Source organism: Cyanistes caeruleus, chromosome 1 (assembly GCF_971803275.1).
Source record: "Cyanistes caeruleus chromosome 1, bCyaCae1.hap1.1, whole genome shotgun sequence".
In the NCBI taxonomy this organism is placed as follows: Eukaryota; Metazoa; Chordata; class Aves; order Passeriformes; family Paridae; genus Cyanistes; species Cyanistes caeruleus.
This window is the reverse complement of record NC_141701.1, coordinates 146576089-146602075: the sequence shown is the minus strand read 5'-3', so window position 1 is coordinate 146602075 and position 25987 is coordinate 146576089. Positions and strand designations below refer to the sequence as shown.

At 41.1% G+C, this 25987-nt stretch overlaps 1 protein-coding gene across 6 annotated transcripts in view; it reads left to right on the top strand.

Moving 5' to 3' along the window:
* GALNT11 (polypeptide N-acetylgalactosaminyltransferase 11) overlaps window positions 1-24922 on the top strand; it is a 46738-nt gene extending 21816 nt beyond the window's left edge. For all 6 annotated transcript variants that reach the window (XM_023921952.2, XM_023921956.2, XM_023921953.2 and 3 more), the window contains 8 exons: window positions 3998-4123; window positions 5418-5667; window positions 7951-8068; window positions 9704-9856; window positions 12445-12663; window positions 15790-15894; window positions 21055-21192; window positions 24149-24922. In XM_023921952.2, the coding sequence (XP_023777720.2) occupies window positions 3998-4123; window positions 5418-5667; window positions 7951-8068; window positions 9704-9856; window positions 12445-12663; window positions 15790-15894; window positions 21055-21192; window positions 24149-24280 (1241 nt within the window). In that variant the 3' untranslated portion in view covers window positions 24281-24922. The remainder of the gene's footprint in view (window positions 1-3997; window positions 4124-5417; window positions 5668-7950; window positions 8069-9703; window positions 9857-12444; window positions 12664-15789; window positions 15895-21054; window positions 21193-24148) is intronic.
* Window positions 24923-25987: the final 1065 nt, after the last annotated feature.

The window sequence follows — 25987 nt, the reverse complement described above, 5'->3', positions numbered from 1 at the left end:
AAACTCCTGCCATGGGCAGGGATACTTCCCACTACACAAGATTGCTCAAATCCCTACTCAACCTGGCCTTCAATGCTTCCAGGGATGGGTGATCCACAGCTTCCCTGAACAACCTGTTTCAGTGTCTCACAACCCTGACAGTAAAGAATTTCTTCTTAATATCTATCCTTAATTCTCCCTCTTTCAGTTTGTGCTCATTACACCTTATCCTGTCACTACAGTTCCTGGTGAGTCCCTCTCCAGCTTCCCTGTAGGGTTCCTTCAGATACAGGAAGGTTGCATTGAGGTCTCCACACAACCTTCTCTTCTCCAGGCTGAACCAGCCCCAGTTTTCCTCTGCCTTTCCAGGGGAGGTGCTCCACTCTTATCTCACCTCTTGCACACACTGATGAGTGGGGGTCATGAAGTGGTTGTTTATAGTTTGGATTTTCTTAACAGTTCCTTGCTTGGGCTGCTCAGGTGCTCAGAGCAGATGACAGGGAGGCCGCTACTTGCTGTAGCGAGTATGAATGCATCTGCCAGGAGCACTCGGACACTCCTGGCTGCAGTCTTGCCGATGGGTTGCTGTGACACAATGGGAGCAGTGCCGTGTTTTGTACTTGCTCAGCATTTCGGGCCGGCAGCGTGCTGGGGCTGGAGCTCACCGTGGCTGGGTGGGCACTGCGTGGCTCTCGAACATCCTCTTGTGGCCATGCTAGGAGCAGCTGTCCTGGCTCTGGGAGCAGCCTCTGCTCCAGCAGGCATGGAGGGGCCCTGGAGGGGTAGATCCTGCAGAGCTGCTTTGCTCCTGGTGAAGGATTGCTACTTTTTCTCTCGATTGACAGACAAGGCAAAGACAGACATGCAATTCAAAGCCTTTCATTTTGGCCCTTCAAAAGCCAAATACCTGTTGAGGAATGTGTTAGCATAGCAGTTCTTGTCAGCAAGACTGTGCAAGTTTCCTGCTCGTCTCTTTACAAGTCCACTTCTTGCATTTTAAAAATGATTTTTAGATTGTATTTTTATTTATTATATATAATTATAGCTCCCTTGATCTCATTGTTTGGTTTCTAGTTTAAGGTCTCACTTGCTCTGAGAGACTGATTAGACATGTCTGCTGTAGAATGGCATTCTCAGTTGATTTCTCTGAGGTCAGATCAAATGTCGAGATACAAGAGAGAACAAAGATCAAACACTGTTCCTTGCTGATGAGAATGTGTAATATTTAAAGCGTGTTTTATTTTGTGTTTTGGGAGCATATGCCTTGCTATAAAGTGTCTTGTGCAATTTGTTTTGTATTCAGAGCTTGCCTCACTTCAAAACTCTTTCTTCTGAATGTGAGGATACATTTGATTGATGCCTGTGTTGAGGCATAATACCATCACTCTTCTGGTCTGTTAAATTGAAGCAATTAGTGAATTTGAGCCAAATTAAGTTCAAAACATTCAAGTAGCTAATAAAGTCTTTCTGACTTTAAATGAACTTGTTCTGAAGCCAAAGGCAGGAGGAGGTATTGTTTATACAGAATGACTGCTCTTGATGCTAATGATCCTATGTTTTTGCTTCTGCTTAATTTTAATGGATGGATTCTTACAGCAGAGGAAAGGTGGGGACTGGGGATGGTTTTGGAACTGAGAAAATGAATAAAAGGTTTGGCTGTGCTGTGGATATCATGAGCTCAGGCAGATTGCTTGATCTTTATGCCCCTTTGTTTTGTTTTTTAATTAAAGATTAGTTTTCTTTCCATTGCCTTTTTTCTGAAGTGCTGTTCTAGATGAGATTCTCTCTAGCTTTTCACCTGCAAATATGAGAACAGTGCTACACATCAGTGTTGTTGTGCAAACCTTGGGCTTTTGCACCTAGTTGTGCGTCAAAAAGCATCTTAGACTCAATCATCAACAGTTCTACTAGCTAAGTTGGTGTTGCCATGGCTCAGCCAAGCCCACTGTTGTAGTTTTTTTCCCTTCCCTGAAAGGCAGGATTTCTTTTTCTGGTGTAAGCTCTTTCTCCCTGATTTGGCCTTAACCTGTTATGGAAAAGCCTGAGGATGTGTTTTGAAGGCGGTTACTGGAGGCATTCTTCTGTGTAGAAGAAGAGATTGAATAACAGAAAAGGAGCCAATTGTCTGCAACTCAGTACTTTAGAACAGTTTAAAATAATAACACTCCAGACTCCCGTCCTAGGGCCCATTTTGCCTTTGTTCCGCAGACATGGAAGAAGGCAATGCCTAAAGTAATTTTTGAAGACTTGAAAGAAGTATTCTCTTTGGAGCAAAATTTCTTAGGCTGGATTGAAGCAGTTTTTTGGGTTATATCAAAGATAATCAGTGTTCCCATCACCAGTGGACATGAAGGTGACACACAAAAACCCATCAACAGCAAAAATCCCAAAGTGTGTCAGAGACAAACCTGCCTGTTAAGAATGATCTGTGATATGGGCCCAGTTGCCAGCAGAATGCCATTTTGTGTGGGTCAAAACTCTACTGGGCCTTACATTCTGCTGCTCAAGCTGATGTTGTGGACCTGGTTTAGCTCCTGGTGTGGATGTGACATATTTTCCTTTTTTTTTTCCCTATTCTTTTCAGAAGTTTGCAGATATGAAACTCTATTGATTTGCCTCATCTGCTGTAAGAGTTGAATTTGATAACTGAGCTTTTCTGCTTTGTTCTGGTCCATTGTTTCTGTAGGTGTACACTGTTCTTCTCTTGCTATAATGAATCAGGTGAAGAATGATTCAAACACTATTTTTAGGTTTGCAAATATGCCCTGCTTGTTTAGGTATCTCATTTGGAGCACTTTAAAGGTGATGTAATCAATTTTCTAGAAGATTTTCTCTGACATCTTCCCTATTGTGTCTGGCATATGATGTCATTATTCCAGAACAGGGGAGAGAATTCCAAATGACCCAAATGAGAATGACCCAAATGAGTTCTGTCTGTATCTCCCCAGAGAATTTCCTTTGTCCTAGAATATTCACTAGCATCATACTTGTTGTGTGTTACCTTCTCACTTCTGAGCCACCATGTTTCCTTGCAGTGCAAAGGCTTAACATTTGGAATTTCATCTGGGAATCTCAAGCCTGAAAGTTCTTATTCCTTCTTAATGTTACAGCTATGACTTCCACATATATGCCATTGACATTTAATCTTGTTCACAGCAACTTTAATGTTTTAGCTGGCATTCATCAGAATGTTTATTTTGGCATATCCTCTGATGAAAGTTCGTCTGCCTCTGCCTCTCTATACCAGAGTCCTCTATGAAGTCTCAGTTTGTTTTTTGTTTTTCTTTTCCATTTTATATTCCTCTTTATTTCTCCATAAGCTTATTAACTTATGCTTTTTCATTACTTCAGTCTTTATGTGTCCATCTTCTTTTCAGTAGTTCTGCTTTAATGTTAGAAACCACTGACCTTGGGTGAAAGAAGTATTGTTACTCTCAAAATTGCCATTGATGTTAGCTAAGTTACAGTAGTGCCCATAGACTCCAGTGAACTCTACACTCCTTCAAAAGCACAGGCTTGCCAGGAGAATCTTTGATCCTTTGGGTTTTAGAAAAGCAACCAGCTGTGAGTGAGTTGTACTTGGTATCTGTTGTTCTGTCAGTTAAGCAGGCACAGATAATATAAGGTGTCTTCCTGCTTCCTCTGAAAGGTGTCAGCATTTGTTTTCATGTATGGAATGTTGCAATTTAAATCATTTGCCTGCATGAAATGTTTATTGTTGCATCTGTTGCAAATGCCAGTCACCATGAGAAGAATTTGGAAGTGTGTTTCTTTGAACAGATTTTTTTTTTTTTTTTAAGTCTAGTAGTTCCAGTTAACTAATGTACTAAAGGCATCAGAGAGGAAGTGTAGGATGTGGGAGGACTGTCCATATCATACTCTTGGTTTGAAGCTGTGCAGTGTAAGAGTAACATTTTGATTAAGATTTTGGCCATTTTTGAGTTCAATATCTGGAGATTTTAAACAGAGCTTTCAGAATTTCTGTCCTGTTGTTGAACTTGTGTTTTGCTTTTTTCAGCTGACTTGAAAAAAGACTTGAGTGATTATGTTAAAACTCAGCTTCCCAAAACCACAAAACTGGTAAGAAATGAGAAGAGGGAAGGCTTGATCAGAGGAAGGATGATTGGAGCCTCTCATGCCACAGGTACACTTGCTTTTTTCTCTTTTCCTTGCATACTTTGATGATAAATTGATTGGGTGACTTCTCTTTTTGTAGTGCAGCTTTTCAGGTGTTGGATTTTTGACCTGTGGTTACTTTAGTCCCCTGAAAGGGCTCTGCATGTCATGTCACACTCTAAGCTATACAACTTAGAATTATCCCAAATATTTCTTTTGCACTATCCTCTGCACTATCTGAAATGATCATTTGGAAAGTTTGGAAATTTGGATCCAAATTAGAGTGTTTTTTAAACCTGGAGACACTTCGAGTGTCCCAGCTGTTGATTCTTTTCCTTTTTCTCCTGGAGACATTTGCTTTCAATAAAATGAGGTACTTTTTTAGAGTGGTTAAGTGAAATTGTGAAACAAAACCAGTATTATGCTCTAAAAAAGTACCTCACTTTATTGTTGCGAACACAAATTATCATCATCCCAAATTTTCCCTTGCACTATATCTCAAACAATGTTTGCAGTGTTAGTGAAACAATGTAGAATTTTTCCTATTCTTGCCCTGAAAGAGTGTTGTCTCGGCAGCATCTCCATGTGGTCAATATACCATAGTTGCAGCATATTTTTTGCATGTTTTATATGCAAACTTTTGCTCTAAAATGAACTCTGCTCCCTTTTAAGGTACACTCGTTTGGTTTTTAATGCTCAAATCTAATAGCAATATTTTTTTGTATAAGCTTTTCTGTTGCAGTGACTGTTAATTGGGAAAACCAATATTTGGTGCTTTATAAACAGCCTTTACCAGAATGTGCTTTCAGTTAAATTCTCTGGCATCTGAGAAATTGTGTGCTCCTTTCTTAAATAATTTTGAGTGGCAGATAAGTCTCTTTATTAGTTTTTACCCATTAGCATTGTAATGATATAATCCAGAGAGAAGATTGTGCTTGCATTTTCCAAGCTGTGCTAAAATTAATTTCATTTAGTGCAATTTTAAGTAATTTTTTTTCCTCTTCTGAACTGCAAGAGTTCCATCTCCATGCCCAGTCAAATATTGTCTGGGGGGTGTTATATTTACACACTTCGAAGTTGTTTTCTTTAAAGCTGTTTACTATCTCTTCCACGTCATTCTAGTGTTACATAAATTTTATGTTGTGTCATAAAGATGCTGGTGCCTTTTTAGACCAAATGATCATGAAGACATGTCATAGATCAAACTGTTCTTACTGACTGTGGCAGGTAATCTCCATGTAAAATGCCAAGTATTGCTTTGTCTAATGCACGTGTGTTTGCACTGAATTGCATGTTTGATTTTTGTTTTGTGTGCTCTGCAGGGAAGGTGCTGGTGTTCCTGGACAGTCACTGTGAGGTGAATGAGATGTGGCTGCAGCCTCTGCTGACTCCCATCAGGGAGGATCGCAGGACTGTGGTGTGCCCCGTGATCGACATCATCAGCGCTGACACCCTCACCTACAGCTCCTCCCCTGTCGTGCGCGGGGGCTTTAACTGGGGCCTGCACTTCAAATGGGATCTCGTTCCTTTGGCAGAGCTGGAAGGACCCGAGGGTGCCACTGCTCCAATCAAGTAAGGTTCCTCCTCTGTGGTGAGAAGCTCTGTGTAACACAGGGATGATCAGAAGCGGTAGGGAGTGTTCTATGGCTGTGCAGGTTCAGGAGCAGGTCCCTAACCTGTCAAATATCCGAGTTGTTTATTTCACTTAGAAATAGGGAACAGTAACCAGAACTATGTCACTTTAATTTCTTGCATTTAATCATGAATTAGATATATGTTTTATTAGGTCAAGAAAGCACGCTTCTAGAAAATGCTTATACAATAGCAGCTTTTGCTGAAGACCAAATTCTGTGGGAGCTTATGGTAGTTTGTATTAAATCTGACCCATAATTCCACTTTTGAGCTGTGCATTGATGTTTGTTTCCATTCTGTTGATGTTCTTGGCTTAATGATAATTTTGGTACTGCCTTTGTTCTAGGAGTAGCCAGCATATCCCACTAATATGAACTATATCATTTCTGTGATGAAATGCTAAAGAATTACTAGATTGGGAAAATCTGTTTATGTAATAGGAATTAGTTTTTGCAGTCTTTTGAGAGTTGTTTTGAAACAAAAGTCTTGGTAAAGCTCAACACTGGGCCTTGAAAGTTACCTTCCTTATCTTTTAACCATTGATGGCTATGTGACCCATACAGAACTGGTAATATCTGGCTCTAGTGGACATGTAGCTGATGTAAAATGGTGTCAGCAGGCACCTTCTACTAGAAGCAGACAGGTATGGTTCAACACAAGAACAGAACTGTCCCAAGTGAATCCCTTCATGAAAAGAACCAGAGCTGCTACAGTAAAGGCAAGAAGCTTTTTCTAAGCACTGTGCTTTTTCTAGCTGCAGGTATCAATCTCAGTACAGAATTCAGCTTTCTCAGGTGGAGGAACTTCCCGTTTTTTACAAACTGACTCCTTGTGGATAAGATTTGTCAAGTGAATCAGAAATTGGGTGTGTTTTCATTTCGATCTAGTTCTCTTTTCTTGGACTATAAATGAAGAGCATTTCTGCAGCCACAAACAGTTCAAGCACAAGGTTCTCTGCTGTCATCAGACAGCTCTGCAGCTGGCCTTCCCATGTCTCCCCATCCCGTGATTTTGTCTGAGAAGCCAGGAAAATTATTAAATTATTTAACAGTTCTTCTGGCTTGTTTGGAGAGTGTCACTGTGACAGTTTCTGAACCTGGAAGGAAAGGACAGACTGAAAAAATATGAGTGGGGAATCAGCACTGAGTGTTAAAATCCTTTTTCTGTTAAAAGCTATTCTCACATTTAATTTGGTCAGTGGCTGAAGGTTAGCTGCTGCTGTGTTCAACACTGTTGTTGCATTCCTTCAACTGACTTTTATGAAAAAGTCCAATGCTAAAAAGACAGAGAACTTTATAGTTAAAGCACGTGTAATAATCTGAAAAGATAAGCTTTTCTGAGTATGAAAGTGATTTTTCCTACCTAAAAGTCTCTGCCTCCTTTGCAAAAGAAGCTGAGATCGCTGTTGAGCCTTGAAAATGAGTTTCCATCCAACAGAAAGTATTGCATTTTAGAGACTTTCCACAATGAAGTATTTTGGTGTCAGAGTCAAAGGGAAAATTGAGAGCAACCTTTCAATCCAGTTTTTTTAAGGTGACAGAAACTGTAGTAGAAATTTATGTGAGAACAAGCAATGAAATCTTGATATAGGCTTGGTTTCATCGCAAGGTTTTTTTTTTGCAAGGATGGGAAAGAGAGTTTTTCCAGCCCATTGGATGTTTCAACTATCATGTTGTGTTCTTATGTAGTGTTTTTACTGTTATATTCTTGTAGGTCAACTACGTATTCCAGTGTTGTGATACAATAGGAATTCAATGTAGAGACTGAACAGTGCAGATCATGTGCTGATTTTTACAGAATAGAACACATTCTAGTAACATACAGACGAGGTGAAAAACTGGCAAGTGCCAGAGGGACCATCTGTATAAATACACAAACTGTAAATAACTTTCCAGTAAACTGATAATTGAGTCACCGATGAAACAAAGCTGCCTTTGGCATTCATTGTTTCTCTTTCTCTGTCTTATTCCTTTTCCTCAAGTTTACTAGGTAAAAAAATATGATTTATAGGTATTGGAACAATGGAAGATCACAAATATCACTTTCAGATTTTGAAAATGGTTTGAGACTAGAACACATGTCTAAGTGACCAAAGAATTTAAATTGTATTATGTCAGTTTATAAATTTGGACTTTAGGACCAGCTGACTCAGCAAAAATTACTGTGTGGGCTTCTTTTTCTTTCTCTAAAAGAAAATGAACTTCTTTCCATGAACCTTTGCAGGTCACCCACCATGGCTGGAGGGCTGTTTGCCATGGACCGCGAGTACTTCAATGAGCTTGGGCAGTACGACAGTGGCATGGACATCTGGGGAGGAGAAAACCTGGAAATATCTTTTCGGGTAATCAGAGAATTTACAGCTCTGTAGCTGAATGTTTGTGGCTTTTTCTTGGTTTGGTGTTGGAGCATTTCATAGTAACTGTAAAGAAGCATAGGAAAAGAAGAATTATGCAAGTTTTTGAAATTAGTTTATGAGCAATGTCTAATGAATTTCACAAATTGATTAGAAATGTGTCGTTCACAAATTGCTAAGATGTAAGTTTAGTACATTTCCTTGGACAGTTCAGCTTTCTTTTTTAGGACCTGGAAATGTAAAGTTTTCTGGTACTAAATTGAGAGTCATGTAGAGGAGTCATCTTGGTTGGAAAAATAATGAGAAAATCATATTGGGAAGATCTGAAAATGATGCTGCAATGTATATATGCATATTGTATATACACTGTATGCTTCCTGTATTTTCTTTCATCTTCCCTGTCACTCCACTGAAAGAAAAACAACTTACTGTACTTAATGTCATGCTTATCTCTGCTTTTGTAAAGGGCATTCAGCAACAGGTTTGACAAGAGTCTGCCTGAAAATGATATGCTATCATGACTGATATGAAAAGGGGATTAAAAGGTGAAGTTAGCATAAAAAACCCAGACAAACCTAAAACCAGACATACAACCTCCAAAACTTTAGAGAATCTGTCAATTAGAGAAATCAAGATTAGAGTTCAAAAATAAGAACTGGAATTTCATACATTTGAGTCACTTCAAAGGAGTGTGTACTGAATAAATAAAATCTTTCAATTTTCAGTATAAATGTAATCATTAGGTATCTGAGTAGAAGTGTGTGGAGTATAAGGAGATTATTGTTGTTATCTTGTAATACACAGTTTCAATAAAAAGGGCTTTGAAAAACTGGAGCATACTTGAGAATTTTGAGCTTCTGGAAGTCCCCATCTCTCTGGGGGAGGCTTGGAAAGAAGCCGAGTCTTTATCTTGTCTAGAAGGAATTATAAAAGTGACTTGATTAGAAACTGCTAATGTGGGAAGATTTTCTGGGACTGGAGAACATATTATTCCAGCAAAGGGACAATGCTGGTAATTTGCTGGAAGATGAAGTTAAAAAATAAATTTAAAAATAGAAATGGAAATAGAGTGTGAATAAAAGGTAGATCTCTGGTGTCACAGATAAAGACTCCTAAATGTTTCTGAATGGGAGCAGTGCTTTTGAGTTCCCCTGTCTTAACAGAAACAAACAGCTCTGTCCAATAAGTTTCCATACTTAGTTCTCCAGGCTCCAGTAATGATGAAGACTGGTCTTCCTTATCTGTCACAGAATTGTGGACAATTTTTATGCAGTTAAATGAATTTAGGTAACTTAATCTGCAGGATGAGTCCTAGCCCATATATCTCAATCTTTTCTGACAGTTCGTTAGAGCAAAATATTTTAGAAAATTTTCTGTTTGTCCCTTGAAAGCCATGATGTGTTTTGTGGAAAGTGTGGTCATATGAGAAAAATAATCATTTGTAACATGGAGATCTAAAAATCTAGTTTGTCAGAAAACATGACATGAAGGCAAACGTTACTGATACCTAATCCTGCATAATGTATGACCCTACCAAGGTATCCCTTGAAGAAGGAGAGAAGTTAGTGAGCAATTTGAACAATAAGTGAGCGATTTGAACATGTTCTATTTGTTGATGGACAGATCTGGATGTGTGGCGGCAGACTTGTGATCATTCCCTGCTCCAGGGTGGGACACATTTTCCGTAAGAGGCGTCCCTATGGCTCACCTGGGGGACAGGACACTATGGCTCATAACTCACTGAGGCTGGCACATGTGTGGATGGATGAATACAAGGTAAGAGACAGTTCTGGGTCATGCAATAAAGTAATTAAATGGTTATTAACTGGCTTTTTTTGTCAAAGAGCTGTGTCACAGTGGGATCTGTTATGCCTCTGATGGGGTTTTCCTTCTGTAGTCTGATCTCCTAATGTTAGTTCTGATAGGAATTCCTAAATTCTGTAGAATTATCATTTGGCTTTTGAGTGCTCAAATCTCCTCCTTGTTCCTTTACTGCCTGCAGGAGATTGAGTTTTATGCCTTTTTAGTGAAGTAAAAGCTGATGGATGAGCCTTTGAAAGCTCTGCACTGCTTTGTGTCCAAATCAGTGTTATGTGGCAGCCATGTACTGTGCCTTCAGGTAGTTTCCATGTCGGTGAGATGGGGATTTTTTTTTTTTTTTTGGCAGCTTGTTTGTTTTCTGTTTTAGTTAGGAATCTGCTTCTTAGTCTGTCTTGTTCTGGAAGAGCAATCAGGAGTAACTTCTGTATTCAAGGGCAAGCGTATTACTTCCTTGTCTTCAGATCTTGATACTGGTGCTTTTAAACATAGAGCAGGTGTGTTTCTCAACCCCTCATCTCTGAGATACTTAATGACATTTTGCCCTCTGAGACTACAGGATTTTCTGTGTGCTCAGCTCCTGTGGCCCCTGTAATTTGTATACAAGATGTATCCTATTAATTTTATTTTCTTTAGAGGTTTATTGTTCATTCTCCATCCTTTATTTTGATCTTCAGTTCGAGGAACCTATTAGAGGCCATTCATTTGTATTTCTAGTCTCCATCTCTGTAATGCTTTGGTAGATTTGATCTATCACTCTCCCTTTTACCGATGTCTGGGCACAGTTATTTTGTGATTAATGACAGCTTTCTCTGAAGCTTGGACTTAATTCTTTGTTATGATTTCCAGCTGAACTGCTTTATCCAGCAAGCACTTGGACTGCTGATTCTAGCAGTCTCTTATCACAGATTTGTGTCCAGAACTTCTTCAGCTGTTTCTAGTCTGATGCTCTGATAGCTGCCAGAGAATGTATGGAAGACAAGCTTGGAAATATTTTTGGTTTTATAAGAATAATGCAAATATGTAGGGCCAGCCAGTATAATTTACCAAAGCAATCTAACAATGCACAGTACAAAGATAAGACTTAAAGGAGTAAATATCAGTATTTAATAAAAGAAATGGCATAAGGGAAATGATTCAGCAAAATTTTCGTAACTGTCAAAAGCAAAATGCAAAAGTGTTAAGTTAAGGTATACAGTTATAATAAATAACACATGAAAGGTAGGATACCAACATTTGTACTTCAACCAGGAAAAAGGAAATTGGAATAGGAGAACTACTTTTTGAAGCAGACCAGATTGTGATGTCCACTCGGTCTCCAGACTTCCTCAGAGCTGGCCAACAGTCCAGTGTAGACCAAATACACACTTCCTCTGCTGGGTAGTTATTTTAACTACTGGGTAATCATAATAGCAGTGACACATCAAGCACATCCAAATGCTCAAAGATCTTGATGAGGAGAGATGTGTGACTTGTCCAGAGGTGATGCTGTCTGTCTTCTGAATATCAGATAGCAGGAAATAATTGGAAACTGTAAGAACCACATCATGGTAGGTGGATTCCAGATACCTCCTAGAGATGAATCCAGCAAAATACCATAGTTCAGTGCCCTGAAATCTGAATTCTAAATGGTACCTAATAAATTATTGTGCAAATTTTCTGTGTGTTCTGTAAATCTGTCTGGAATTAAATGCTGAAAGGGGATTTTTTTTCTTGTATAAGCAGTAGTATTCGTGTACATTGTACATTCATGAGTTCCTCTTTGTCCCCATTGTCTCTGCATTGGAGTCAAACAGCACATGAAATTGGGTTGGAATCTTAATCTGTCTTCACCTAACCTGTAAGATTCTGAATATCATCATAAAATAGAATGTGAAAATAACATTGTAGGAGCCTTTTTGGAGATGATGCAGATGAATGGAAAGAACTGGACATCCCAGAAAGCCCAGGTGGCAGTTCTGATTATTCACATGAATAAGGTGTGGTCCCACTGAACTTCATGATATTAGTCCCATTTATGAATCTATTCTGGAGTGGTTTTACCCTGATCATTTGTAAAGTTGGAAGGCTGGAAACTGCAAGACAAAACACATGAATCCCACAGCAATGAAAACAATCCATTGAACAATCAAAATAGTTTCAAGAAACCTTTGTCAGGTGAGGCTGCTGATGATACATGCAACTCTTTTTCACTTACTGATTTTAGGATGCTTGTGTTGCCAATGGAATAAAGTCAGGGGCTGATTTGTTTCTTCTTCAGGTTGGCATCTAAAACGATCAGCAAATTTGTACTTGAGAATTGTCTTCATCAAAAAAAACCCAAAAACCTCAGATAGAAAGATTAGCTCAGAGTTAGGCAAGATTAAATTTTGCTTCCTGTGACAGTCCAAGCATTGCAATTTTCTACTTCCAGTTTCAAACTTACTGGTTGAAAGCACTAGCAAAATGAAATGAAATTTTGGGAGTTCTGGAAAAAGGAAAAAAATTGGAATCGGTAATCTGAAATTCTTCTCTCCTTTTCCCCAACCTGTTTCTCTTAAATACAGGAGCAGTATTTTGCTTTGAGACCTGAGCTGAGGATGAGGAGCTATGGAAATATCACCGACCGTGTAGAACTGAGGAAGAGATTGAACTGCAAGTCATTTAAGTGGTATTTAGATAACATCTATCCTGAGATGCAAATATCTGGGCCCAATGCCAAAGCTCCACAGCCAGTTTTTATTAATAGAGCACAGAAACGACCAAAAATAATCCAGCGTGGAAGGGTAAGAGATACTTAAATACATAGAATTCCGGTTTTGTTGATTGCTATGAGACTTTTTTCTTAAAAAATTTGCTCAAATACAACAAAAAAAGTCTGTTTCCATAAGTTTTGTAACAAGCTATCTTGAAAGTAACAGGATTTTTTGTTGAATGAGTTCCAGTCTGATCTATATTTCAGGTCATCCTTAGATTAGATACTGTTCTGTGAGATTTCTTACCTGGAAGTTCCGTGTTAGGAAGTTTTGCTGTCTTTAGAATGTATTTTCATAGCTGTTGGTTTTGAAGATGGATTTGGATAGAGAGAACTTTGGCCTCAAATATTCACGCTCTGTTGGTTTATGATAAGAGTACAGAGTAATTAGCTTCCAAATTCGTTGCTTTTACTGGGTAATTTTCTGCAAAGGTGAACATTTGCATCTGAGGCCGATGATGGCTTTTCTAATCTTGGCTGTTAGCTAATGAACAAAAAATGAGGTTTTTCTCCTCTCTTTTTTTTTCAAAGTAGAAGTTGAGAGGAATTTTTATGTGTATTCATTAAGGAAATCATGATTAAATTCATGCCTTATCTCTGACACCTTTGCTTATGGTTTTGTATGCAGGCAGAGTCACCAGATGGTTGCATCTGCTCTTTCCAGGGTCAAATTCACTTAGTGGGTGCATTTCATGCTTCCCAAAAATAATGGATGGTTTCAAACCCAAGACAACTTTCTCAATGTCTTCTCTGTGGAAGAGAATACTCTAGAATAAACTGCTTCCTGTGCTCACAGATTATGGTTAGCAGGTTCCCTTTTAGCTCAGTAGTTGGAAGCATTTAGTAGTGGTGTCCCCACAGGGACACAGGCTGCAGTAGCTGCTGACAATTGCTGGTTCTGCAAAAAGTGAGTCAGGAGGACCTGTGTTCATGCAGGACCTATTGACACCATTAGGTCTTTTGCTTGGAAGCAGCTGTCTGGAAATCCTCAATTTGTGCAAGTATTTTTATAGCAATATCCCAGCCAAGCTGTGAAGTTACTTATGTGGTTTACCTGAATAAAACTGATACAATGGGCTGATTCCCCTAGTTGTTGGATGCTATTACTACCCTAGTCAGACCTTTCTTCTCCTTTTAAAAATTTAATAGCTTTCTCCTTTCATTCAGACAGAAATTTAACTGAGGAATTGTTGATGTTGGAGAGAGCTGCTTGAGGGATCTGAATATCTCAGCAACACTTAAGGTTAAATCTTCTCAGCAGTTATTTACCATGGTTTAATTTTGAGGAAAACTTTGTGCACTCCTTAAGAAATGGGGAAAAGAAGCAGAAAAATGCAGTTCCTTGGCTTGGCTCTCTGGGGTTCAAGAATTATACCCAGCATTGTATGAGAGAGTCAGCTTTGGCTCTGATGGTGGTATAAACTATTTCCAGATGCCTGCAAGGAACAGAATGATCAGCCAATGTCACCACTGCGTGCCAGACTCTTTAGGATTTGGGAGGAATCGCTCCAGATCTCAGTTTATTCTCAAAAACTAATTGGGCCACAGATAAGTGGTGGTTTGACATCTGGGAAGAAATGTAATGATCACAAATGGTTGCAGCTGTTGCCAGTGTTATCCAATGCTGGCCATCATGGCCAATAAAAAAAAAAGGACAAAAATAATACAAAACTCATATACTGTATGGTTTAAAAGCCTTATGTTGAGTGAGGAATGATGAAAGTGACATCTGTGCTAGATCTGGTGTGTGAGGAAATGTTACTTAGAATGTTACTTAGAATTTGTTTCATATGTGTGTGGGGAACAGGAGAAACATAGTGCACACCAGGTGATTGTTGATGTGCCTTAGGACAGCTATTTCCAGAAATGGTGTTTAGTGAAAAATATTATTTGGTATTTGTGCTAATTGTTGCTGTCATGTGACTGAGCAGTGTTTTTCCTTTTATTACTGGAAGTATATTTTGGTTTCTAAAAATTTGTAGAGTCAATAACAATGCCAAGACAGCTATGGATGTCTTCATAATAAAGTTCAGCTGGCTAGTTAATCAGCTTGGCCTGGAGTTCAGGACAGTAAATTCTTTTTTCCTCTACATCCAGCTCCAGATTGGAAATAAGTATTTTTAATGTGGGTGTCAGATCTGAGGCCCTGCCATCTCTCAGCTCATAATGTGCAGGCAGTGTTTGCTGCCTGAAGAGTCTGATCCCCAGCATGTCAGGGGAAGAAAAGGCTGAAAAGAAGTCAGAAGGAAAAAAAAAGAAAGCCAGAATTAGAGGTGTTTTGTCTCCCTGAGTACCTCTGTGTGGATACATCAAGATCTTAATGATTTTTTGATTCTTGAAATAGCACAACCTAAACTTTGTACAGCAGAAAATGTCTTGGATGTCTCTTAGGGTGGGCATCATTGTTCAAATCAGGAGAGATTGCCAGCTTGCTGAGAGCCTCGTTTGCTTTGATGGTAGGTGCTCACAGTTCTGCATCACAGGACATGCTTCTGACCTGAATTCAGTCCTTTGGTACACCATTCCCTTAAATCAGGCCAGGTAGGGCAATAGAGCAAAAATAGTATTTGGATATTTATAAAATGTTCTCTTCCTCCCTGATCCATCAATAAAATACCATAGCTGATAACTGTGGCTTTTCAGTTACATAAATGCTCTTGAAAATCAATTTGCAAGCAACATAAATCTCTGTTTTTTTTTCAGTAATTCCTTCTCCTTTCTCAAGGAGGTGGACCCATTCCACGAAGAGAAACTGTAGGAGGATACTTACGTTTAAGCTAAACTGTAGTAAAATGCAGTTTATATAGTACAGTCAATACTCCTGAGCAGAATTTGTGGGGCCTCAGACTTCCATGGAGACTGAAGAGGGCAAATAACCTTAACAGAGTAGAGCTAGCATGTGCTGAGCCAAGGGTGTGTGTACTTCACTTGTACCAGAGAGAAATCTTGATGTAATTAAAAAACAAATTGAGACTGTTCATTGCAGTTTTTTCTCCAAATTATCTGAAAAACAGAATCGTATTTTAAAAGGGAAGTTTTTTTTAATTACTGAGAGTGTTGGCTGAGTTTTTTTGAGCACACTAGGGATCTACAGCTTTGAGCACACTTTGAGGTCTAGCACTGTTTTTGACTCTATCAAACTGTTTTCCTTTCATAGCTTTATCACCTCCAAACCAACAAATGCCTGGTTGCCCAGGGCCACCCAAGTCAGAAAGGAGGCCTGGTGGTGGTTCGGGAATGTGACTACAATGATCAGAACCAGGTATGAGATTCCCAGTTATACTGAACAGTGATTCATATCTTCAAAATGATCAATATGTTTTCCTACTGGCAAAGTGCCCTGGTGTGGCATCTCATCAGCAGACAGGCTGCTCACAGAGGGTCCTTCAAACCACAGGGCTGGCCAAGGACACTGTGGAGCTCCTACTAATGCTGAGTGTTGGGTATTGTAATCAGCTGTCTTTATGGCATGAATCTCTGTATTTGGCTGAAGGGTGCCCTAAAGTGGCTCCTGATGGGTTCATAATCCACTGATTGGCACTTAAGAATTTGTAGCAGCTCTTTCAGCTGGTTCCTCATACTGGAATTTAAAGCAGCCCTTTCCTGCCCTGCTGGTGTTTATGTACTGTATAACCAGTCCTCTGCTGCTGAAGTGGCTGCAGTTTGGGGTAAATGAATGATTTGTTGTTAAAGAAATGGAATTCAGAAGATTCTTCGGCTACGGGTGAATTGCTGATCTGGAGATGAATTAGGGTTAGATGTGAAAACCTAATGAGAATTTTAGTTTTACTACATGAAACCTTTGCTGTTTCACTTCTTTCAGTTGACAGAAATTCAGGACTTGGATAAAAAGTCTCCAGAAGAGAGAGATCTTCAGCTAATGCCATAAAGGCTTACATAGCTAAGAACTACACTTGAAAACATTATGATTTAGGAGCCCATGGGACCCAATTCTAAAAGCTAGGTTGGATCTAAAGAGAAAAGTAAAGACACAGAATAAATGGAGCATGGGATGTAAAGCAGCATAGCTTTAGTAAAGGTGGATTGTGCTGGACTGCTCTATGACATGGGCAACAATTTTCAGGTTATGGAAACTGCAGCAGTGGAAGCAGAGTGATTAGTGATAGTCCCAACAAAATGCTGTGTGCTTTGTCACCTAATGGGACTTTCTGCCTCCTACTTGTGGCCTCACCAGCTGAGTGTGACAGAGGAAGACAGAGGGGTGTTTGCAGTTCTCTGGATAAGTGTGGCTGGCTCTTGACATGTGGCCTTCAGGTCCAATTGTCAGACACAAGCAAGTACAAGTACATCATTGTACTTCACCTCTGCAGCACTGAGAAATCATCACTATGACCAAATTGCAAGTTCTTGTGTTAAAGGTGAATGAATTAAAGCTGGAATGAGAATGGAAGTTTTCCTGTTTCATCTATTCCATTTGCTGTAACACAGACAGCAAGTCTTGCAAATATAAAGGTTGTGTAGGTGTAATAGTAACTGATGGGCACTGTCATCACTGATTGTACATTTGCAGTGCCTGAGCTGGAGTGCTGCTTTCTGAGCCATTCTGTCTTCAGGTGAGAAAGCCTGGGCATGATGTCCACACAGTTATGCTTCTCTTTGCTGCAATATTTCTCATAATGAAGTGCCACATGCCTGAAAGAGAAACTCTGTTGGTTTTCCATATCAAAACTTTTTTCTGACTTTTTTTAAGCCAGGAGAATGAACTTCAGTTATTCCTTTGGCACTGAGAACAACAATCAGAGCACAGATTTGTCTATCTTTGGCTTCTCGTGAATCTGGTTTACTAGTGGTAAATTTAGCAATTAGTTCTCATAAAAAAACTGGCTGTGCTATCTTCTTTCACAATGATTTTGTTCTCCAACCAAGTATGTCAACCAACACTGTTTTTCTGTTATTAGACTTATTTTGTTCTCCTAATAAATCCCAAAAGTGCATTCAGCCAACTTGCTGTCATAACCTCTTGAACAATATTGCTATAGATATGTGAGAACAATGTAGAGAAAGATGACACTTATTTAGCAGCTTCTGCTTCTAAAAATAGCAAGAAACATCCTGACTATTGGAAACTTTTAACTGCTGTTTCAGTCAACTTGTTGGCATTTTCAGCTAGTTTTGCTCTAGAATTATCTCTTTTATTTGTCCTAGGAAAAAAGCCTGTGTTGGTCTGGTGAATGCATGTGAGAGTTTACCAGCCTCTCTAAAGCCATGGGGCTGGCCTTAAAAGCTATTCTATTTTGCCTTTGGTTCATGCTTGCTTTGTTTCACTAGTCTTCATGGCTGCTAAGGAGTTTCAAATTCTCATATAACTTGGGTTTTAAAGAAATAACAGGTGTTCTGTAGCTTTCAATTGTATCAACATTATGAGCAGTGCTTTTCATTGTAGTTGACTTAGATGGTCATAATTAGGTAGAGTTGAAAATTAGTCATGCACATCACACTGTCCTGTTTTCTCAGGCTTGACTTGACTGACATTCAGGTCATATTTTTGCTATAGAAAGAAAATAATAGGGGAAGTGGTTCTCATATATAGAAAATATATTAAAAATTATGTCTTTAAGTTATAATGAAAATTAGAATGACCCACTAACTGTAATAGAAACAGTCTGGGATAATTCTGGGGCCTGAACAGAAATTTAGGAATAAGTAATGAAAGTCTTGTTAGAAGTAGCATAAGTAGAAGAGGTGATGATATCTTATAGAACAGAGGTTTGAAGTGATAGAAGAGGCATCTGTGCTCTGGACCTTAAAAAAATGTACTCAAGCACAGGAGTTCAGAAAAGGTCTGTTAGCATTACTGTAGCACTTAATAAATGTAAGAATATGTCCTTTACAAGCTGTTCAAGACTCAAACTATAAGGTTTTGCTCCCATGTGCAATTTTTCTGTAAGATCTTTCACCTTAAATCTCTAGATCATGGCTGTTAGCTTTTCTGACATAGCACATGTCTGGAGTGAGTGTGAAGATGTGCAAATTCAGTCTTGCTGCTTTTCCATAAACAATTGAAAGCACAATTCTTTGGTCCCTCTAATGTTTGTTGTGAAGCATCTGCAGCACACTGAGCTGTGGAGCAGAGGGCACATATCTGCTTTGAATGACCCTCAGGAGGGTGCTGGATTTTCAGAGTAACAATAGCTTCAAGCAACGATCACAGTCCCCCAAATTTGGCTGTTTGTGGTGATTGTCACAGGCTGCTTGGTGTTGTGATGCCATTGCTATCCATAATAACAGGAGCTGAAGTATCTGCAGATGGATGTGATGGTGCAAATGGCTGGGAACATCTCCGCCTCAAGGCTGAGGCAGCTCTTTTGTGTTTTTAAGCTGAATTTTTATCTTTTACAAACCGTCTGACAGAATAATAAAGCCATGCCAAGCTAAGCAACAGATAATAACTGATGGAAGTACTGGAATACTCCATGGGTCATGGCAGGGATTTTATTTCAGACAAAGGGCTGTTTCTGCAGTAGTCACTGTCTTGTATTTACTGAAAATTTTCAATGTATTTTACTAGTACTAATGACATTTGCAGATCAGATAAAAATGTGTATACACAAAGCTTTGCCAGTTGGCCAGCCATGTCTTTTGCTGCACTCCAATGATCTCTAAAAGCCAAAGGGTAGGCAGATGTTTCCTGGCATATTTCATATAATTTGAAATTCAGGAGAGGGCTGTGGGATTTGTCTGAGTCACATGGATAAAGTCAAGTCCTGAAGGTACTGAAGTCCTAGGAAGCCTGAGTTTTAAATCTGTAAGTAGCTTAAACTACATTTTGAGGGGTCTGAATTAAATGTCCAGTTCTTCCTAAGCTGCACCTGTGTAAAACAAGTTCAGACTAACAGAGCTCACACTTTGGACCTCTTCCCATTTTTTTTTCCATGACATCTACTGTAGCACATGCTGTGCACCTGCCTGAAGGTGTCCAAGCACCTTTCATGAACCTGTTGACTGTGTTGAGAGGCAGGGAGAAAAAGCTGCTAGAAAGAGGCCAGTCCTACAGTATTCACCAATTCATTTAACCACAACCATGATCATTTTCATTATGGAGAGGGGATTTTTTCATAACATTCTGCCATTTAGGTTTTATTTGAAAACAGAAATGATTCATTATACTCTAATTGCATCTCACTGATTTTGTTTGACACCAGTGAAAATGGCCAGCGACTTTCCCTAGACCTTTGGAGCAGATCATTGCCATGTGTCTCTGGGGGACAGCAATTAAAGGTGCTGCTTTCCTGCTGAGTGTGGGAACTGGACACAGTCAAAGTTTTAGAAACCATCATAATGATGCTCTCCTAACTCTGCTAGTTAAGAAGTGCATGCAGGTTGAAAATATCCTGCACCTATGTTGCTTCTTTTTTTAATAGATTAGATTTTTTAATGGTTGGGTTTGTTTGGTTTTTTTGGGGGTTTTTGTTTCGTTTTTTTGGACTTTTGTTTTGTTTTGTGTTTCTTTTTAGAAAATACATAGGAGGATAAAACAAGAGAGCTCTCAGAAATGAGACATAAATCCTGGGAAGGCACTTTTCTGCCTATAGACTTTAGACACCGTGCTGCCTACCAGGAGTTTGTTTCCTATATGGGGCTGTTGCTTCTGACAGCCCTTAGCAGCAAGAGCTGAACATCATCCTTGCAGTCTTCAGCAGAAAATTAGTTAATAATTTTTGGAGCATGGTAAAGCTTGCAATTGTGTAACAAAGAAAGCACATGGGGTGTCTTTGCTTTCCCGGTGCTTGAATCTGTTAATAATCTGCAAATTCATAGTGATACTCTAATCTAGATTTGGAACCAAATTTGGGCCTATTTTTCCTCTTTCCTTTGTTTTCTACACTAAACACATAATTAGTTTGAAATTAATTTTGGCTGTCTTGTGTAAGCCTTTCTGGAGAAGTATCACATTGGATTTAACCACTGTCTTGTTTTTTTGCCATTACTCAGCTTTTGATTGAAGATCTGTTCCCTGTGTCACTGCAGTTTTCTCTCTCCATTTTTACCAGTTCATCTCATTTGGATTTGGCTCCATCATTATTCTTCCAGTAGTAATTCTCTCTGGCAAGTCCTGCCATTTCTCCATTCTCTCCTCCCTCTTGAATCTTGTCATGCTTTCTTCATGACAGGGTTTAAACAGAAAAGAGTATTTTAGAAGGCACAAAATGCCTGAGGTTGGGGAAAATTTTAATGTGATCCCTGCACTTCTTCCAAGGAGGCCTTGGAAGGCTCTTGTGTTACAATTAGTCACTGTGATAATGAGCTGTGTGCTTTCCAGTCATGCTGTCCAACTCACAGCTTGCTGCAAGGCCCATCTCTGACATCCAGATGTTGAAGTATCTCCTCTGTAGGTAAACAAAAGATTCAAGGAAAGTGCCCTGAAACATTGCAATAAATGTCTTTCTATCTCCTCTTTCAGGTCTGGATTTACAATGAGGATCATGAACTGATTTTAAACAATCTGCTTTGCTTGGACGTTTCGGAAACTCGCTCATCCGACCCCCCTCGTCTCATGAAATGCCACGGCTCAGGTGGCTCACAGCAGTGGACATTTGGGGTAAGTGGAGAGGCTGGCATATGGCACATTACTTATAATCAATGTCTCAATCAGGGACAGTAGCACTAACAGGACATCAGGGTTGAGTTTAGTTGTGACTAAGTGTCAGATGTACCAAGGCAGTTTCACTGCACCAGGCCCAACCCATGGTTCAAGCAGCCTGTACAGAATTTGCAGAGCCTTTGATGGCAGCATTTCAGTCTTAATAAAACTTTTGCTGAGCTCTGGGACATACACATCCTTTGCAACATAGAAAGGTTTCTGCAGCTCCACTGAGCCTTTCTTCTGCCAATCACAGCCACCCACAGCACTGTGGATTATCTGGGATATGCCAGAGAGAACAAAATCCACCCCAGAGCTTTGTTGTGTTGTGTTTGCAGGACTGGGAGACCAGGAGGAGTCCATGTGGTGATTCCTGCTTGATGAAGCACAGGGCACAGCAGTTGCTTCTGCCCTGTAATTATCTCATTAGTTTAATTGTTAAAGCCTAGAATGGTCAATTCCACAAAACTGAGCCAGTGCTGCTCACACATGGAATTTGTCTCCTGGGTATTCACTCTGAGGCTGCCCCTCACATGCCCTCAGCCTAGCAGAGAGTCTGTAGCACCAACATGATTGAACAAAGGTGCTGTGTTCCACAGCTGCAGGATCAAGTCCAGGGAGTTATGGATTCTGGTCACCGACATAGGACTCAAAGAGACATGTTTCTGCTTGGTTAATCTCAGGAAACCATTTATTCAACACAGGAACAAACTCATCTTAAATCCAGAGACAGAGAACCCAGAACAGAGGTAGGGTGGGGGTTTCATGGGGCAGAGCCGGGGTGGAGTGTTTTGGTCTGGGTCTAACAAGAATACAGTAAGGGGCACAAACCAATCAGAACACACCCTGGGCTGCCACCCCCACGAGGGATCCAGGCTGGGGCAACTCTTCCAGGGCTCACAGGGCACATCACCTGAGGCAGAGGGTGGAATTTATTTTTGCCAAAGCTACACCTCTCACTTTCACAATGCTCATCTAAAATCTAATCTTCGCCCCCCTGGGTGGGGGCACCCCACACAAAGGGAGGGAGAGCCCTGCTGGGCTTCCAGCACAGCTCTGTACAGCCTCTTGGGTTCATACCATGCTGGTGGTTGGCAGCTCGACTTCCCAGGGGGTGACCTACATGTCCTTGCAGCCCACTATGGTGTGGAGATAGAGAGGCAGATACCATGTGAGCCTGGGGTTGTGTGTGTCTGACACTTGCACTAGCACTGCCACAGCTGCCCAGGGCAGTGGGAATAGTGAGCTGAGCAGATCTGCTGAGCAGAGGCTATTGAGGGTTCTGCAGCTTTTGTTTGCAGGCAGGGATTTTACAGGAGTGAGGGAATGGCCTCACTGGGTACATGTTGGTGGTGCCTGTGGCAGGGGTGGAGAATCTGCACTTGATGTGTGACACGTGGACCTCGAGCTGGCCATGGCCACTGTGGGAGGTGGATCTGTAACAGGGTCACATTGGTGCTCATCAGCGATCCACAAGAAAAGAGTCAAGTACTAGCATTGATTAGGAAGGGAATAGAAACCAAAGCAGGAAAATGTCAGCACACCATGGCAGTTTGTACTGCACATGCTGGTTCTCTCCTCTCAGAAAGGCTGAATTAGGGCTGCAGAAGGCTCAGAAGAGCATGGAAAGGCAAATGGAAGGTGTGGGGCACCTTTCCCAAAAGGAATATGAGAGCTGGCTGGGGCCCTTTAGATCTCAAGTCTTTTGGAACAAGGGGAAATCCATTGAGTGAGTCATTGATACAAGGCAATACTAACTGCACTGTCAGTTGTGGTACAAGCCTTAGACTGGGGAGATATTTTGGAGGAGTGTTGTGTTTTCTTACCATGTCGTCCTGCTTCACTGGACATCTGGTTGTGGCCATAAGCAGTGGCAGAGCCTGGAATGGCTGTTCTCCTGTATCTGCTCCCTCTGTGCAGGAGAACAGGAGGTGGCTGCCCATGGGAGCATGCCCATGGGCAGAGAGCCCTCCCAGACAGCTTCAGTAGGCTGTTAGTAGAGGAGATGGCACAGTCCTCTAAAGGTAATAAAAGAATAGGATCTGTTTCCTTGTCACTGCTGGCTGGGGTTTGGCCTTGCCCTGGCTAGGGGCACCCACCCTTCATGAGGCCTGTCATGATGCATGCAGCTCCTCAGTGTGTGGGTGCTGATGGCAGTGGCACTGCTCAGGCATGGTCAGATACAGAACAGGGACCTCTGTTCAGCCTGGAGAAAAGGCCCCAGGGAGACCTTAAAGAATCCTTGCAGTGCCTAAGGGGACTATAGGAGAGCTGGAGAGGGTCTTTTTGCTAGAGCATGGAGTGATAAGACAAGGGGGAATGGATTTAAACTGATAGAGGGCAAGTTTAGATTAGATATGAGGAAGAAATTCTTTGCTGTGAGGGTGGTGTGATGCTGGAACAGGTTGCTCGGAGAAACTGTGGATGCCCCATCTCTAGAAATGTTCATGGCAAACTTATATGGGGCTCGGAGCAACCTGGTCTAGTGGAAGGTGTCCATGGCCCTGGCAGGATAGTTTGACCTAAATGATCTTTAAGGTCCCTCCCAAACCAAACCACTCTAGGATTCCATGACCTGCCTGTGCCCACTACAGCCTTGTGGGCTCTCTTTGCTGAGCACAGGGGAATGGGTTTGATCATCCCTCCAGCTCATTAAAAAACTGTGGCATAAACAAAATCCCAAATGGGGGCCTGTGAGGACGTGAGAGCCTTTGTTTCAAAGTCTGTATGTGGTTATGGGATGTGCTGTACTCCACTGCTGCTGTGGGTCTAGTGTGTCAGGAAGGCTGCTGAAAGGCTCATCTGTCAAGGAAGGAGCATCCCCTCCCCTTGGGCATCACTTTCAGCTCCAGTTTGACAATGGAGAACAGAAGTTTTAGTAAATAAATCCCATCTGTCTTTTTGTGTGCTCTAGAAAAACAACCGTCTGTACCAGGTCTCTGTGGGGCAGTGCCTGAAGGTGGTGGATCCACTGAGCCACAAGGGCTATGTGACCGTGGCCATCTGCGACGGGTCCCTTCCTCAGCAGTGGCACTTTGAGAGCTGAGCCAGCGAGGAGGTGGCTGAGGAGAGTTCAGCTGAGCCCTGGTTCCCCTTCAGCCACGATCTGAAGTCATTCTGGTTTTGTGTGGAGCCCTTGGCTGCTACACCTGGCACAACCATCGAAGGAGCTGCTGGAAATGCCCTGCCCTGAGGAGCTGAGTGTGGGAAGGTCCAGGTGGTTCCTGGTCACACACTGAAAGCAGCAGCACCACTGCACAAAGAAGTGAAATTAATCATTGGTTCCTTGGATGATCCTGGATTATTGGACTGGTTTTAAGTAAGAGAAATCATGAGAGCAATGTAATTGTGAGATTTCAGCTTTGTGGATCTTCTACATGACAATGACAGAAAGGAGTCCTCCTTGACTATTTCATGTGCAGTATCTCAGTAATTTACATTTCTAGTATGGGTTTACCGGCCAAAATTATTTTACTTTTTCTGGAAAATATTTTTATTCCCTTTCATCTGATAATTGTCAGTTGTAATATTTAAATTTAGTTCTTTTAATTTTAGGACATTTCATGTAGTTTAAGTTCTTTGCTGTCATTTGTCACCTCATATTTAAAACAAAGTAACTATTGCAAAGTCTATTTTGATGACTCATGACAGTAGCTGCATTTAAAATAAAGTATCATTTTTTTATTAATTTGTATGGCCTTACTCTTTGTAGCTGTTGGACCAGAAAGCACCAACTTAGACACTGATGCAGACTAATGTTCAGACAGTTTGGGTCTTCCCTTGTTTTCACTCCCTTTCTCCCTTCCTCACATCTTGGAAGGCTTGATAAATAGTTTCTGAGGTTTTTCCTCTACTTCTCTGTTTTCATTTATTTTACTATTTCTCTTCCTGCCTCAGCTTCTTCAGTGTGTGGAGGCTCCTGCAGAAAAGCTGCTCTTACCCAGTGTATTTTCTCTTAGCACCGTTGTTGGCCTTGTTTCTTGCTCCACAGCAGCTGCGTTCCCTGGGATCTCAGAAGTGCCAGGACAGCCTCGCCCTTTCCACTTGGGCAGCAGAAACATTCTTCAACTGCACAAATACTCCAGCAACCCCTTACTGACCTTTTTGGCAGTGTGAAGCAAATAACGATCATGCTGGAGTAATTACAGACCCCCATCTTTCTGCAGAGAGGAGATTTACTTGTGCCAGTCTCTGTTTGGTCCTTCAGCCACCTGCCACCTGCAGGAGGATGCAAAGGAGCAGGTAAGAGTGGCCTGGCCACAGGGCAGCTGCTTTGCCTCCTCCACTAGTCCTGGAGGAAGTGTGCCCCTGGGAGCAGGGAGAACCAGGTACCAGGGTTTAAAGAGCAGAACAAATTGGCTGAAGTGGAAGTTCTTCCAGATAAAGCATTACAATGGGAGAAATTAAGTTAGACACCAGTCAAGCTCCTTCCTACCAAGAAAAACCTCTGAAACCAATCCCAGCCCCCTTGGTCAGCTGAGCCTGTGCTGTGCCTTGCTCAGGGACAGCTGGAGTCTTGCCATCAGTTCCCAGGTGACTCCTGCAGTCAGGCAGGGCTTGCAGGGTAGGGCTGGAACATGGTGTCAGCTCAGGTGAATCCTTTCACTGGTGGCAGTGGCAGTCTGGCTGGTTGCTGTGTGAAATTCCAGTCTTTGCTGGGGAGAAGGGATGGGCTGCAGCTTCATTTATGTCTGGCTCACCCTGACTGCAGCAGGTGCTGGCACAGCTGCTCCCAGCTGTGTGCAGGGCTTTT